The following is a 12,835-nucleotide window of genomic DNA, read 5'->3' on the forward strand; positions in this document are numbered from 1 at the left end:
ACAAGGCATCTACGCTAGTCCCGTTGTAGACGACGACAGAACACGTGATCTGAGGGTGCCAAGACCGAGCAGCCCAAGCTTGGCGCGTGTCGAGACAATAATAATTGAAGATCATGTCCTGATGCTCCTGCTCGTCTTTGTTGTGCTCGTGCTGGGTCTCTGATTTCGCATCTACGCTTGTTGCTGCACAGCGGAGCGTGCTTCCTACACATTTTAGTCAACTGTCATTTCGCCTATCAAATACATCACTCGTTGGGTGCTGTCTTGCGATCTGATTCCCAAGTCGAAAGCTCCCCAGGCGACGAGGGCTTTGCTCTTTGTCCGACCAACCACCATTACTCGCACAACTGGGCGCAGCTCAGTGACCTCTTAATATGGCTTTCACAGTCCCAGATACGAGTCCTCCTTCTACCCCCGACAAATCGCGCAGTCTCTTCAGCAATCCATCGACAACACCCGCCGGCCCGCCGCCCTCATCCACCGCGTCGTTTGGCATGGCGAACTCCTCGACCTTTGGGCAGTCCCCATCCGGGTCGCGATCGAATTTCAGCTTTGGCGAGTCCAAATTTGGCCAGTCTGATAATTTCGGCGGCAATGATTCACTGTTCTCCTCGCTCTCTTCATCGAAGCTCCCCCCGCTACAGAATTCGCTTTTCTCGGGGTCATTTGCCAACCAACTTGGAGGATTCAAACCTGTGAATGCGGGTGGGAATAACCTCAAGGTACGAAATCGGAAGCCGCATAATTTGAGCCAGATGAGCGCGGCAACAGAGGACTGGGAAGATGAAGATGGCGACGGAGAGGAGATAGACGAAGAGGAGTTTGAGGAAGAGTATGAGGATGAAGAAGAGAATGAAGAAGTCGACGAAGAGTACGAAGACGAGGAAGAAGGACAGGAAGTGTTTGAGGAGGAATACGAAGACGATATGGAAATGGAACCTACAAACAATACTTTCTCAGGCTCGCAATTCGGGCTTTCAAACATGTCGTTCGGCCAAAGTGGTGGTCGAAATGCAGCCGTCCCGCAAAAGCGAATTTATTCCAACCCTGGTAACGCAAAGCGCGCCAAGATTGACGAGCAATGGGCGGCATCATCTCCAATTACTGCGAAGACGAAGCCTATTCCACCGAAGAAACCTTCGCAATTTCCAGCAATTGCCCGCGACATGGCCGCTCGAACTAGAGCTGCAGCTGTGACCGAGACTGGTGACGTGGTGCTTCCAACAGACGAATACGTTGGAGAGCTGTTAGACAAACTGCAAGGGCCTGGTGTTGGCGATACTGAGGCGGCCGCTCTGTTCTCCCAAACCGTTACCGCCCTGACAGATCTATGGACCATGGCAAGCATAAATGAGCGACAGCGCGCCGGCGAATACAGACCTCATAATCGCTTCGGGCCAGGCGAAAACGCAACCGGTATTGAACAGGCTACAACTGTCGCGTCCTTACTATTGCAACTTCACCACCCTCCCTCAAAATATGCTTCTCGCGGATTTTTTGGAGGGTCAGCCCCTTCAAACAACCGAAGTTTGATTCCCTCAGGATCCGGGGTGAAGACTTCTATCCCAACCCCCAAGGTCCTAATCAGTTGGCTCAACGAGAACCATTTAGGCTCGGCGCAAGAGGTTGATGCTTTGAAGCAGATGAGTCCCAACGCAACCGCGTCGCCGGATTTCTGGGGCATCGTTCAGGCGGGAGTTTTACGCGGCCGATTCGGCGACATGGCCTCACTGCTTCGGTCCGCGGACTTTAATTACGCTCGGTCTGCATTGCAAGATGGAATTCCTCAAGCTGGATACCGTGGGGCGCAGCTGCAGAGTATTCAAAAGGTTGTCAACAAAGCCATCCAGATGCTGGAATTATCTCCGCTAAACCAGGAAGATGACTGGGATATCGCCGGTTTCGAATGGGCAGCATATAGAAAACGCGTGCGCTCTGCACAATTAGAGCTTCAAGATTTTGCCGAGGGCGAGGAAGAGCCGCAAGTACCATCTGGTCCTCGCTTTGAGGCGTCCAATTTTGGGGTTTCTGGTAATTTCAGTGCTGGCCAAACCGGATTATCGTTCACACAGTCATTGCGCATGGCCGAGAGTCGGGTGCCATGGTCGATCTACCAGGGCATCAAAACCATTTATGGTACCATCCTTGGAGAAACCGAGGCAATTACGTCTGTTGCTCAGGACTGGTTTGAGGCGACGATTGGGTTGACAGCTTGGTGGGATGGTGAAAATGATAACCAGTCTCTTGGAGCTTCTTTTTCCGCGAACGAACATTTGCAAGAAATGTACCTGCGACGTCTCTCTTCTAGCTTTGGCATCGTGGCGGATAGTGAAAATGCCAGGTACCGACCCGATCCTTTCGATAGATTGCATATCGGGGTGGTTTGCGTGTTTGAAGGTGATGTGAAGGGAGCGTTGAGACTACTTGAAACCTGGTCATTATGTGTCGCTACCGCTGTGGCAGAGATAGCACATGAGAGTGGATGGCTGGACTCAGGGCCCGAATCTCTACCGGGTTTCAGCGAAGACGATCTGATGGTGCTGTCTTACGGACAGGACAGCGGCTCTGCTGTTGATGAGTTGACAAAAGATGATATCCTAGACTCTTATGCCTATGGTCTAGGGAATAGGGACAAGTTCCAGCACAATGGATTAACCCGCAAGGGGTGGCAGATGGCCCTGGAGATGCTCAGCAGAATCGAGGATTCAAGGAGAACGAGAGAACGAGTATCGGAACTGTTAGATGTTATTCCAGTCGACACGTTGGAGCAAGTTGAGCAGGTCATCATAATGTGTGGTGACCTAGGTTTTGAGGATGAAGGGCGCAAGATCGCTGCGGTGAGTTATTTGTTTTCATGTTTCTTGTGTCATCAGAACTAATAAATGTTTAGAACTATGGCGAACAAATCATGGCAGAAGCGGGGTCCAAGAAGGACTGCGATTACGGGCTAGCGATGATCTGCTTCGCTCGAGCACGGTCTATCCGAAAATTAAAGGAAATCGCCAACAACTTGATTGCCTATTCTCTTCAACAATCTCGGGCTTGGCCACCGGACGAGCAGCTCGGAGGGCAATTGCGGTCTCTGGTCAAGAATCCCAAAGTGTGTTTGTCGTCGATCGCCAAAGTCGACGAGGATGCGGCCGGTATCCTTCAATTCTACGCCAGTGGGTATGCAACCCTGCGTCGGTTTTATGATCTTCGCGATGAGCAGGCTCAGAGTAAAATGCGGCCATTGGCACGAAAGCGAGCTGCGGCCGAAGCGCTGGTGGCAGTGATTCGAAGCTCGGCGGACAGCATTTACGGTGGACTGTACGACCCGGAACGAGACTCTGCCGTTCTTGTTGACAATCTTTTGTCTCTTCTGGGTGAAGTCTTGGTTTTTGTCAACGGTGAGTACTGTTTCTTGGCAAGTTTGATGACATCCTAACAATTTTTTTTTTCAAGATTCTCCATCCTCCATCCTCTCCGTAGAGCAACAGTCCATCATCCTAGCCGCAATTGAAGACCTCGAGACCGTTGCACCGCGCGTCTTTGCAGCCGTGCAAGAATTTTTCTACGAATGTCTGAACGAATACATCTTTGAAAAAACCGGAGAAACACGCAAAGGGCCGTCTTCTTCTAGCGGTCTCCAAAAATCTACGTCTGGCCTGACGACATCCAGTACCTTTTCCATGGTTGGCAGTGAGATGATGGTTGACCCTATGGCCAACGGATCCACCACAACAAACGACAAGGACGGTGACGCATTGGTCCCACGACCAGACACGACGCGCGAATACGCAAAATCTATTCAGAGAGGATGGGATTGGCGAGCTGGTCTTGCCGAATCTGGTGGTGATGAAGACGAGATCAAGCCGGAGAATAAAGTCCTACGGATTCTGAGGCTGAGACTTGCAAAGGGGATGGTTTGGCGGTAGATGAGATTGCTCCGGATTTTTTGTTCAATTTTTTCTCTCTCTTTAGAAAAAGTAGGTTGTTGCATTTTTCTTTTTCTTTTTTAATGAACATAGGCGACATCAATTGATCTGGAGGTGGATTGTTGCGATTGTACGAGTATTTATTAATATTAGAAACATTTGAAGAGCATTGATGGGTTTCTGTTGATCGGTTGATGTTCTTAGTTCCGCATGAATTGAATATTATTTCTAGGGCTGTACATGTAATTATGACCGGTGTCAATCATCGTCAAGGGTGGTATAATCAGATCAATACTTGATTGTGCAAAAAAGGCAGGTCGTCGACGTCGATACATGTAGAAACACATTCGACGCTAACCTAAAGGGGCAGATCACGTGACCTATTTCGAGATGACGAACATTTTAAAATATATGAGGTCCCTTTTGGTACGGTGGTAAATTCTAGTTCGACACGAGAAGTCATAGTATTCTTGTGGCAGCACAAAGGTTTGCGATGACATGCGGTGAAGCGTCGGCGAATAGGTCAAATGACGTCATAGTTGGTGATGCTGGTCACGTGATATCATGCACGGTCCGAGACCACAATGACTCGCGAGAGATTCTCTCCAGATGATGCTGAAATTGGGTAAGAAAAAGAAAAGAAAGCAAGCCACTTTTCTTGTCATGTATTCTTTCAGCTCAGTTTATCATTATTATTAACGCAGGTTGGTTGTACAGGGCTATGGTTCAGCGAGACAGTGAGAGTCATTATTACTGCTGATTCAAAAAGCCACACGTTTCTGATACGCACAGTCGCCACTGTTGATGTGAGTCATTGAAAGATTCCCAATGGATGCCTGCCTGGTATATTACACATAACTCCAGACTACTAAATTTCAATAATACACTCCGGAGACTTGATCTGTATTGTAACCGATAGTCGCGAACCAGACAAGCTGAGACTGGTCTTTAAAAAAGAAAAAAAAAAGCAAACAAAAAAGCAGAGTAATCAACATGCATTGGCAATAATACGCACAGAAATTCGTATTAAGCCCAGATTCCGTAAATAACCTCAAAACTTCGGATTAGTCCGAGAGATCTTGCCCGTTTTGGTACCCCGAATATCAGCCGCAGTATCGGAATAAAAGCCGTCTAGGGACAAGGGATAGACGAGGCAACGAATGTCACATGCAGTGTCCATTAGACAGCTCCAGAAAAAGGGTCTATTCAGTCTAGATGCCTTGTTCTCAGCTGCCTCGGTTCCATTACTCGAATCCTATTATAGAATAGCAACAAAGCCGAGACTAGGACAGACTGCGAAACGGGCCAAGGCGGCGCGGACGATCACGGTCAAATCCGAAGTGGGCGGTCAAAAAGAAAGGAAAAATACAGCGCCCTGAGCAACAGACAAGAAGCAGGGCAACAGAGAAGAGCAAAAGTATGAACAGTGTAAAGAGAGAGTATGAAAGATGATGCTTTGAGATGCTTCACCGCAAGGTCTCCGCACAGTCTCCACACCGCTGGGGCGCGCGCGTGCTGATTGGCGGGGGCAGCAACTAGTGTGGCGCCGGAGTGTGGCTGAGGCTCCTCTCCTTGCCGTTTTGGGTAAGGCGCATGCGACTCATAGGGCTGACTGGCTTCTCACCGCTTGCTCAATAAACATTTGATTTAATAGTGTTTGGAGTAGCAGGTGAAACTTGGAGTTATGCCATGCACCTTGGATCCTTCGTTGTATGAGTCAAGCTATTCATGTAGTATTGCTACATTAGTACGTACTCAATTATTGTGCATGTCGACTCAAGCCAGCTGAATGCGACGCGTCTCAGTCCTATTCCTAATAATACTTTCTATTCCTGGTAGTATTACTCTCCGATTATAAGTTTGATCAAACTGTGGTGATAATACTGTGGTAGGTCAATAATAATAACAACCATTAATACTATGTACTATGAGAAAACGCCAACCTCGGCTACAGCCCGCTCAGCCACACCACACACATCATAGGCTCGCCGGGCAATTCCACGCGACGATCACGATGACACTAATACTACACAATACTAATGGATAAAGTATAACTAATAGTTAGCAGTAAAGTTTCTGCTTAGGTAAAATATCACCTGCCTCAGGCATTGCGCGGCCAAGAGTTGCCGGGACATTCCGCGCATCCTGATTGGGCCAGCGCCCAGCTAAAGATAGAAACGGGGCCAACGCTCGTCGATCTGCTTACTACTTGTTAGTATTATTGAGCACTGATTGATGCTGAATCAGATCGTTACTAGCTATTACATGGCTATACAGAGTGTAGATACAAAGGCCACGAAGAATATGTCTAATAAATCGTATATCACATAAGTAACAACTTGAGGTAAATGTAAATACGGCCCCTGCAGGAAAACCATATTAAAGACAACATAACTGGCCCTCTGCTGAACAACCTCAGGCTAATGCATGCGTCGACATGTCTCTACCAGCTTCCATCTTCAATGGTAATAGGGTCCTGAAACGTTCTGTCAGCGCTAGCGCGAGCAGTTCAGAGCGACCCAGCAGTGTGGATAACCCTGCTGTTGCCAATCGAGCTGAAAAATGCACGCTAGCTCCTTCATGCTTATCACGCCGTAATACTCCGTGCAGACTATTATTATCGCTGTTAGTATGATTCCGGAGTCGTGGTAGACCAGGGTCTCTCCAGCCACGGCTAAGCCTCAGCTCGACTTCAGCCATAGTATTACTTGCCATTTACGAAGTATTTTTTTTTTATTGTTTTAATTTTTTTTTAGTTATTATTCCACGAGTTTCAGTGTTAATGCTAGTACTATTTATTATGACTAATTCGTGTCACTGACCAATACGCATCGTTGGCTACAGCTACTAATTGTGGCTTGGCACCGCAGTGGGCCTTCATGCGAGCTTAGCTGCAGCATCCCCAGTGCCCGGAGCTTGCGTCCGTCCGTCATCCTTTACAAAATTACCAGTCTAGCCATGCATGATGCCTCGCTCTTGCTGGCCTGGTCTTGTCGCTTTTCGGTCGGCTGGACCCGCATCGATCGAGAGCCTCGTGGCTGATGCCGATATAAATCCTGCGACTGCGCCGCCGATTTCTCTCCATCGTTGTCTGTTTCTTGTCAGCAAGCCGGCAAGCGTCTCTCGTTCATCTATTATTACTACGTTCTGTTTCTTGTTGCTGTTTCCCGATTGGGATTGCTAATAATAGCCTCGTCTTTCATTCACTTCTTTCTTGCCCTTCGCCATAGACCGTTACCACCTCATATATAATTCCATCTTGTCGTCAGTTCTGGTGAATACTATATCACCATCACAACCCAACAAGACTTCATCATGTGCTACCAAGTCGTTGAACGGTACTCGGTCTGCCGCTGCCTCTACTTCAAACACTCCGTCGACCCATGTGAAGCTTTCGGACAGCGCAACCATGTGGCCCAGGAAAAGACCATTCTTGTCGGATACGCCTGTCCGTCGCACTCAACCTCGACCCGCCGAGGGAATAGCAACCCTCCAAAGGGATACCGATGAATGTCTCGCTACTCATTCTACTATCGGACCATGAAACGGCCAGGCTTGGAGGTACTCTTTTTATTTTTTTTATTTTTGCCTTTTCTGGGATCATTTGCGACTACGAAATGCTGGCCCATTTCGTCTACTTTCGATTCTCGACAAACCAAAGGCGTTCTTTATCCAACACACGGCAATTTTTTTAACCCCTCATGAGACCTGATCCTCCATTACGAACCACCTTCCAAGCGTCTGGGGAGGATATACGGAGCAGGAAGTCACGTATCACGAGACCAACAGTCATGCATGCATAAACTTCATGTGAGCCATGACTAACGACCATCGACGATGTATTACATGTACGATTGAGAAGACTGTTGTCTGCTTTTACCGCCTTTCTTTCTTTTTTCTTTTTTCCAAGTTTCTGCATATATGGGGTTTTGGGTTTACTTTTCTTAGACGGCTTGTTGCATTTGAGGCGTTACACTCGTTTTTGTTCTCTCGAGCGATTTTGTTTATTTAGGAACTGGATTCTTGTCATTTCTTCCACCGGCTGGAAGACGTTTACTGTCTCTTTCCAATTTTGGCACTGACTGATTAGACCTCGTTTTGACCGAGAGATAAAGAAAATGCCAGGAGCATTTTATCTTTCTGGTAGATGCATTCAAACCGGTTTTTAGATGCATTTTCTACGTGGAATCTGTACCACTGAACTTCACTGAGCTAGACTCACAAGTTAATGGTTGATTACCGCATGGGATGGGGTCTATCAGTCAGGCTATCATTGGAAGGACTGGAACTTGGGGTAACGAGTTTTTGATCATGACCCGTCGATGGATGAAGACACATACACACAGTCCTGGAGGCTAATACAGTTGTTCATCAACATCGGTGTGGATTGAGGCCGTTATTCCAGTCTATATACTCAACCGCAGGATCGGTCATATACTACTACTAACTCTGATGTATGTATATGTATTATATTTATATATAAAAAAAATAACAAACAAAATGTTACATTCTCGGATATTCTTTTTTTCAACATTCAACGACAAACTTTCTTTTCGATACTGTTCTATTCTTGGCGTTCTGTATCGGACCCTATTTTGCATTGGTGATACATGTAGGCATTATAACTGAACGAAGTAGGAAACCGAAACCTAGTCTCTTGACGTCCCCGTGCTAGTTCATGATACTTCTAGATGTCGCATCAACCCTCGATACTCGTGGCTTCCGTAAAGAATATGACAGAGTAATAATTTCCAATTGTTGACCCTACTGGAGGAAGAACACCTTTCCAATCCGTTGGTTGCCTAGCCTAAACCTGAGTTTTAGACCCATAGCTTCTAATCTACAGGTCAAAATACTGCTTAAACTTCTACTGCTTCTTGACTTTGTGGCTCCTTGGCCTCCACTATAATCCCTTGCACAAAATGTAAAGATGATGTCCGCCTGTCATGTCCTGGAGGGAGACCTAAATACGATAAAGAGTAGTTATGCCTTGGTTGTGTTGCTCGCTCAGTGGAATACAAGCAACGGGGAATGGAAAAGTCGTAGAATGAGTCTTGGCCATCAACAATATCCTAATAACTTCTAGGCTAAGCCAAATGGAGACTGCCATGATACGATGGCAGTGAACGAGGAAAAAAACTTTATATACTGGAGCAGAGCTTAAAGCCATACGAGATAGTGCTTTCTCCTTGGCCTCAAAAACCCGTGTGGTATCGTACAACATGGCCAATGACTTTATTGTTTCTGACGCTGATGTACCTGCGTAAATGAAAGCCTTCACGTTACGCACTTGATGGACATGAATTATTCTCTCTTAGGCTTAGCTGAGTAGTGGCATGCTTTCATATCCGTTTTCATCTCAGGTGGCCTAGTCTAATAGCACATGCATATGCGGGGTTGTGCTAGATTCAACTTCCTCCCAAGCGCGGCACAACATTGAATTCATTCATTTTAAATATATTTGAACGCATCAAGCCCTTTCAATAGATCATCTACAAGCCCCATGCACACACATATTAGACGTCATTTCTATAGCAGTAATTTTCGAATCTTCGAGCTCGGTATGGATGTAGTTCTTCTAATTCTATAGGAACAACTGAAATAGCTGCTTTCTACGTTTGGTTAGTTGTAGACCGCTTCTGCTGAAGACTTCATCATATATTTTGAGAGTTTATAGTGGCCTTAATGGTTCATTAACAATTATCGCCTTACTCGTCGTAATATCTCATGGACTGGGCCTGTATATAACCAAGTTTAAAGGTCGCTGGAAGACATTTCTTATAAGATGAGATGAATTTAATTGCCTAGGAGATGAAGCGAAGAGAATGGTACATATAGCATTTGGCAGCTAAAGATTAGATATTATCCAGGGCAGAAGGTAAAGCATTTAGTTGCATCCCTAGCTGGAGAAAGAGCGTTTTAAGGCAGCGAAGTTCATCCAACCTAAGCTTTACCTTTTGAATATTCCGCGAAATATTGATGACGAAGATAGTCACAACCATGACACTAACGAAAGTTCTTTATTTCGGTCAATTTCCAAGTCGTACAAGCGCCATCAGCTTAAAGATGAAGTATTTTCAACGTGACACACGGCCGGGGCCTCGTAACTTGCGCAAATTCAAACGTTGTTAAATCTTGGATTTGTTCTCAAGTCCGACCGTTGACTGCTGTCTCAATAACTTCTTTAAAATCTTTCCCGAGGGATTCTTGGGAATTGCATTAACAATGGTCACCCCTCCCGTTAGCCATTTGTACTTCACCAATCTCTTAGCTAGGAAGGCTTTCAGCTCATATTCACTTGGTGGATTGGCCTTGTCTCTAGCAACAACATACGCCTTTGGATGTTCATCCTCGATCCCGGGATAACGAACTCCAATGACAGCTGCATCGATGACCTCGGAATGCGAGAGGAGCACAGCTTCCAATTCAGGAGGCGCTACCTGAAAACCGCGCACCTTGATCAGTTCCTTCTTCCTGTCCACAATATACCATTTAGAGTCCTGGGAAAAATATGCCACATCGCCAGTTTTGAACCAACCCTCATCGTCAAAGGATTCTTTATTGGCCTGTTCGTTTTCGAAATAACCAGTGAAGATAGTCGGCCCCCGAAGGCACAATTCTCCTCGGATACCACTTGCGGTAATCTGAGAACCATCGTCATCAACTAATCTAGACGAGAAGGAAATTAACTTGTTAGCCATCTGTTGCAGCCATTATGAAAACCGTAATTGAACCTACTTCGCTTCAAGACCCGGGATAGGTCTCCCCACCGACCCAGTATCATCATCCTCTCCGTACGGAGTGATCAGCGCGAGACAACTCGTCTCTGTCATGCCAAAAATCTGAGTAAAGGCCGCGCCCGCCGGAAGCTTTTCGCGAAGTCGCGCTTGCGTGGACACGCCTAGGGGTGCGGCTCCAGAAAATCCCCATTTGACGCTCTTCATGTATTGAGGATCGTCCAGGAGGGGACAATTGATGAGTGCAACGACGATGGGCGGCACTACCATCAAGTCTGTTACTTGATATTTCTGGATGTACTGGACGTATTTGAACACATCGAATCGTCGCATAATGTAAGTGGGAACGCCTGCTCGGAGGGCACTATTGAAGTCAGCACCGTTGTCAAAAGAGTTATATTATTTATAAAGTCTCATATTTGAAGGTTATTATGAAATCTTGGTCATCCTCGGATCCCTTGACACTCAATAGAAACCCAATGAAAGAAATCTCTCGCATACCTGGTATTTGTCACCGGTCCACAACCGATATGGAAAAGCGGAAGAGGGACAATCCGTACTATCTATAAGTCATTAGATCATATACAATTGTAACCGAGGTATAAAGCGTCACCTTACCGGATAAGGGCGCGGATATGTGTCATACGCAAGCGAGTGCTGCGCAACGATATTGTAATGACTCAACATAGCAGCCTTTGGCAGTCCTGTCGTCCCACTGCTGAATTGTATCGCCGCAGGAGTTCGTTTTGATGTCTCCAGGTCGTTGAACGCAATCCAATTCCCACTCGACTCCGGCGTCTGCAGAAGTGTCTTCCATGATTTAATATCCTTTGGAGACGAGAAATTCCCTTCCGTGGTGTCGAATATCCATGTTTTTTCTTTGGGAATCCCTGTTGCGTCTGCTGCGGCCAGCGATTCGCTCAGCGGCTCGGGGTCCGAAATGAGAAACTTCGCTTTGGATATTTTGATATGATGGGCGAGCTCCGAGTGCTTGAAACCTGGGTTTGTACCTGCAAATATGCCTCCTGCGGCAACGACTCCGAGAAAGACAATAGGGTAGTAGATCTTACACATAGCTTTAGCTCTGTGTTAATAGGCCAATGAGGACTCGGGGTTCTCCTACGTCATTTCCTGAGTTGACAATTACGCAATCGCCTGGCCTCAAACCAGCTTTCCTGAATCCGGTTGCAAGCTTTCCAACCATATCTCTGGCGTGATTGTATGAGATGTATCTTGACGGATCGGACGGGTCTATTAGGATCTATGCAGTAGCACTATCAGCAAGCTGTATGCCTATGTATGAATATCATAATAATATGCAAGTCCTCTCTACGCGCCTAGAGAGACAGCCGATAAGTTATAGTAAAGTTGAGACATGGTACATACCGGCTTTTCTCGATCATACTGTGTGCCATTGAAGACCCACGACACGAGGTCCTCGGTTGGTATCCTTGGATGTTTTGAAGTACAAGTATTGCGATCCATAGTTAACGACTCTCCGTTGTCAACTGAAAACTTTTATGATCCTCAGCTAAAGGCAAATTTAACTATCAATCGTATAAATATTTGTTTAGGGAAGACCCCTATAGATATTCGCTATATGGCTCCGCCATGATTATAAATGGACCCTCAGCTCATCTATGAATATTTAACTAGTAAATATGCTAATTATTAATCATCCAACAACGGCTTCGACGGAAGAGAAGAAGCCGTCGTTGGGTGACCATTATTATCAATGATATTAGTTTCCGCCCCATGCGGGTATGATGTCCCGGTTCCGCGTATTTATTGTTCAAGTTGGGGTATCCATAATACCAGTCATTATTGAGGCCGTGTTGTATCATAAAAAAAACCATATAAAGGTTTACGTTGATAAATCAAAATCCAGGTCCAACCAACATATTCAAATCATTATGAGACTTTTTGACTTGGGACTTCTGTGCTGCCTCGGACTCGTTTACATGGACCGTGGTTGCTCATAATTGTCATAGTACATAAGAGACGTCGATAATATCTCTAAAAGCAAGAGTATTAACTCACATCACCGGTTTGACACTATACTCCGGTGATTGAAGTTGTGGTGGACACTTCGCTACCTAGTCACCTACCTTATTGGTGACGAAGACGGAACCAGAGATAGGGGCCCCGAGGGAACGAATATCAAGTCCAGAGCCAGTAGTA

General features: G+C 46.3%; 2 protein-coding genes across 2 annotated transcripts; one reads left to right on the plus strand and one right to left on the minus strand.

Annotated features, from left to right (window-relative positions):
* Positions 1-389: 389 nt before the first annotated feature.
* Positions 390-3,917, plus strand: TRUGW13939_02137 (uncharacterized protein; the record flags this gene model as incomplete). Its single annotated transcript, XM_035485331.1, has 3 exons — positions 390-2,837; positions 2,891-3,389; positions 3,445-3,917. Coding segments are annotated over 3 exons (3,420 nt in total), but the record flags the coding sequence as incomplete, so codon positions are not given.
* Positions 3,918-10,045: 6,128 nt separating this feature from the next.
* On the minus strand, positions 10,046-12,139 carry TRUGW13939_02138 (uncharacterized protein; the record flags this gene model as incomplete). Its single annotated transcript, XM_035485332.1, has 5 exons — positions 10,046-10,586; positions 10,656-11,018; positions 11,268-11,719; positions 11,763-11,915; positions 12,041-12,139. The coding sequence occupies 5 exons, from the start codon at positions 12,137-12,139 to the stop codon at positions 10,046-10,048; spliced, it is 1,608 nt and encodes a 535-aa protein (XP_035341225.1).
* Between the last annotated feature and the right edge of the window lie 696 nt (positions 12,140-12,835).

The sequence above is a fragment of the Talaromyces rugulosus genome, chromosome I, assembly GCF_013368755.1.
Source record: "Talaromyces rugulosus chromosome I, complete sequence".
Lineage (NCBI taxonomy): Eukaryota > Fungi > Ascomycota > Eurotiomycetes > Eurotiales > Trichocomaceae > Talaromyces > Talaromyces rugulosus.